This window comes from Papilio polytes, unplaced genomic scaffold, assembly GCF_000836215.1.
Source record: "Papilio polytes unplaced genomic scaffold, Ppol_1.0 DF823991.1, whole genome shotgun sequence".
In the NCBI taxonomy this organism is placed as follows: domain Eukaryota; kingdom Metazoa; phylum Arthropoda; class Insecta; order Lepidoptera; family Papilionidae; genus Papilio; species Papilio polytes.
Genome location: NW_013525213.1, coordinates 547,517 through 549,942, shown reverse-complemented (window position 1 = coordinate 549,942; position 2,426 = coordinate 547,517). Strand labels below are relative to the sequence as shown.

Below are 2,426 nucleotides of genomic sequence, written 5' to 3'. Positions count from 1 at the left end.
GCAGGTACCTCGCCGCCACCGCAGACATCGGCCTCTTCGAGCACACGCTCTCCACAGACCTCCTCAACCATTTGGTCTTCGTCCAGAAGGTCTTTATGAAGGTCAGTTTCTTATCAAGACGAATTAATGTTTAAGTTTCCGATCGTGACAGCTTTCTAATTTAATATAATATTTCCAGGAAGTAAACGAAGTAGTACAGAAGGTGTACGGCGGTGAGAAGCCCGTGCCGCTGTGGAATGAAGAGGAAGCGTCGTCCTCCGCGCTTAGCAGGATATTATTCTCACTTATTATAAGGATCAAGGTAATTTGAGAGTAATAATTTATATTGCATAATCTATATTTCTGATACGCAAGAGTTTTAATGATCTGTGTGTATTATCAGCGCATTCAACTGACGGCGACGACGCCGAGCAGCTCCGCGGTGCGTCTAGAAACGGGCGCTGTGGAGTTCGAGCTATCCAACCGCGTGCAGAACGTGCCCGCCGCCGCCGCCGCGCCGCACGACCTGCGCCTGTTCGCACGCGCGCAGGTACTGCACGCTGACCACGCCCCCCACCCGCCCACAGACATACGTCAGTACTTCAAAAGTAAAGAAACATTTTTTTAGGTGGACGTTAACCTGAGTCTAGGACAACTGATCCGCAATGCGATGTTCGAAGAAGCAGAGCCGGAATTCCAGCAATATGCATTCTTTAACACCAGAATATGTAAGTATTGTTATAATTTTTTGAATGAATAGTACTCAATTAGATAAAAATAAACAGACCTTACTATTATAATCTTGTTCGACAGCAATGCGCAACGCGTTCCAAGAAGAGCTGAGCAGACAGGAGGAGCTCGGGGAAGAGAAGGAGGTGGTGCTGATCACGCTGAAGCGGCCGCTGGTGTACGTGCAGCCGGTCGCCGTGGACAAGGCCATCCTCGTCTGGCTCAACTACAAGAACGCCTACGAGTACTGGAACGAGAAGCGGCTCAACCTCAACAAGGAGGTGCTCACTGCTACACAACAGGTCTTCGAGAAGGTAACTCACTTCTGGTAGTAGTATTTTAAATAGTTTAAAGCTATTTACTGATTGCTTTTTATATCACAGGTGCAGTTAACATCGCAGATCACGACTCCACATCTCAGCACCCTATTCCTGCAACTCAATGTCGATGACATCGGCATCTGTCTGCCTCTCAACCAACCTCCACTTGTCAGTATACCTTCCTGATATCCTTTATAGTTGCTGCAGCATCTCTTGACTGGTTATTACAATACCTGCATACATGCAGGCGACATGGGGACGCGGCGCGTGCGAGCAGGACAGCCGCGGCGCTGTCGTCGTCACTCTAGAGAGCACCAGCATCTCCGCCTGCAGCTCAGGATCACTCGTCAGCAAGGTAAAAAGTTAATTATTTGGTTGTTAGTTATTTTCTTAAAATATTAATCATATTGCATTGTCTGTAGGGTCGATTTGTGGGTCTATGTCTGCGGTTTGCGGAGGACTTTGAGGCGTCACTAGACGACTGGAAGCCGGAGCCGGCGGAGGCCACCACCAACGTGTGCTGCGTCTCTGAAGGGACATACGAGGTCTGCAGCCGAACCACCGCGGCCAAGCACAATGGTAACAGACACTATCTTCAATAAAAACTAGCTTGTGTTACGTATTGTGTTACGTAAATAATGTAAAACGATTGTTTTGTTGCAGAGAATGCGAAGTGGTTCCTGAACGTCTCGTGGCAGATGGAGGGCGTGGACATCCACCTGGATGTCAGTGTGGGCAAGCAGCTCTCCGCCCTCGGACACACACTTACCATGCTCACAGGTACATTATCGCATCTCCTCTTGTATCAATCATATGTAATTTGTTTAAATATGTTTTTTTATGTTTTTTAAAGGATTCGAAGAGGAAGACCCGTTCCCGAAGATGGATCCTTACGAAAGCGACTTAGACGACGAGGCCGATAACAGCAAAGGCTCTCAGGTATACTAATAATTATATTTTTAGATGTTTCGATTCCAAATGATTTTAAAAAATTATACTCGGAAGGCCATATTTACATTTTGACATTATTTGTTAATTACTTTAAAACTCAAGTAAGACAACAATGTAAAGATATCGAACGTTCCGTAGTGACGACTAGAAATGTACTGAGCTCCTGAGCGACTGACGGCCAGAGAGCTTGTTAGCGACCGAGCGACTGAGAGACTAAGGGGCGATGCACTCCTTGCAAAGACTTTTATAAAACTACCCCCCACCATTCCTTCCGTTTTCCAACATTTCCTAACAATATATAGTGAGGTATTGTATGTACACGTATCTGTATTGTTTAAGGAGAGCATAGTGTACCGGCGCAAGTACGCGGACCACCTTCCGGCGTTCGTGTTCGACGCCAGCCTCGACAGCAAGAAGCGCTCCAAGCTGATAGAGCAGGAGATGAGC

General features: G+C 46.9%; 1 protein-coding gene across 1 annotated transcript in view; it reads left to right on the top strand.

Moving 5' to 3' along the window:
* The window catches only part of LOC106101270 (uncharacterized protein KIAA1109), a 25,358-nt gene that overhangs the window by 14,009 nt on the left and 8,923 nt on the right, over nt 1-2,426 (top strand). Inside the window, exons 14-24 of the mRNA XM_013280435.1 lie at nt 5-101; nt 179-301; nt 383-529; nt 608-707; nt 793-1,022; nt 1,092-1,196; nt 1,276-1,383; nt 1,451-1,607; nt 1,692-1,808; nt 1,882-1,967; nt 2,319-2,423. Coding sequence (XP_013135889.1) covers nt 5-101; nt 179-301; nt 383-529; nt 608-707; nt 793-1,022; nt 1,092-1,196; nt 1,276-1,383; nt 1,451-1,607; nt 1,692-1,808; nt 1,882-1,967; nt 2,319-2,423 — 1,375 coding nt within the window. The remainder of the gene's footprint in view (nt 1-4; nt 102-178; nt 302-382; nt 530-607; nt 708-792; nt 1,023-1,091; nt 1,197-1,275; nt 1,384-1,450; nt 1,608-1,691; nt 1,809-1,881; nt 1,968-2,318; nt 2,424-2,426) is intronic.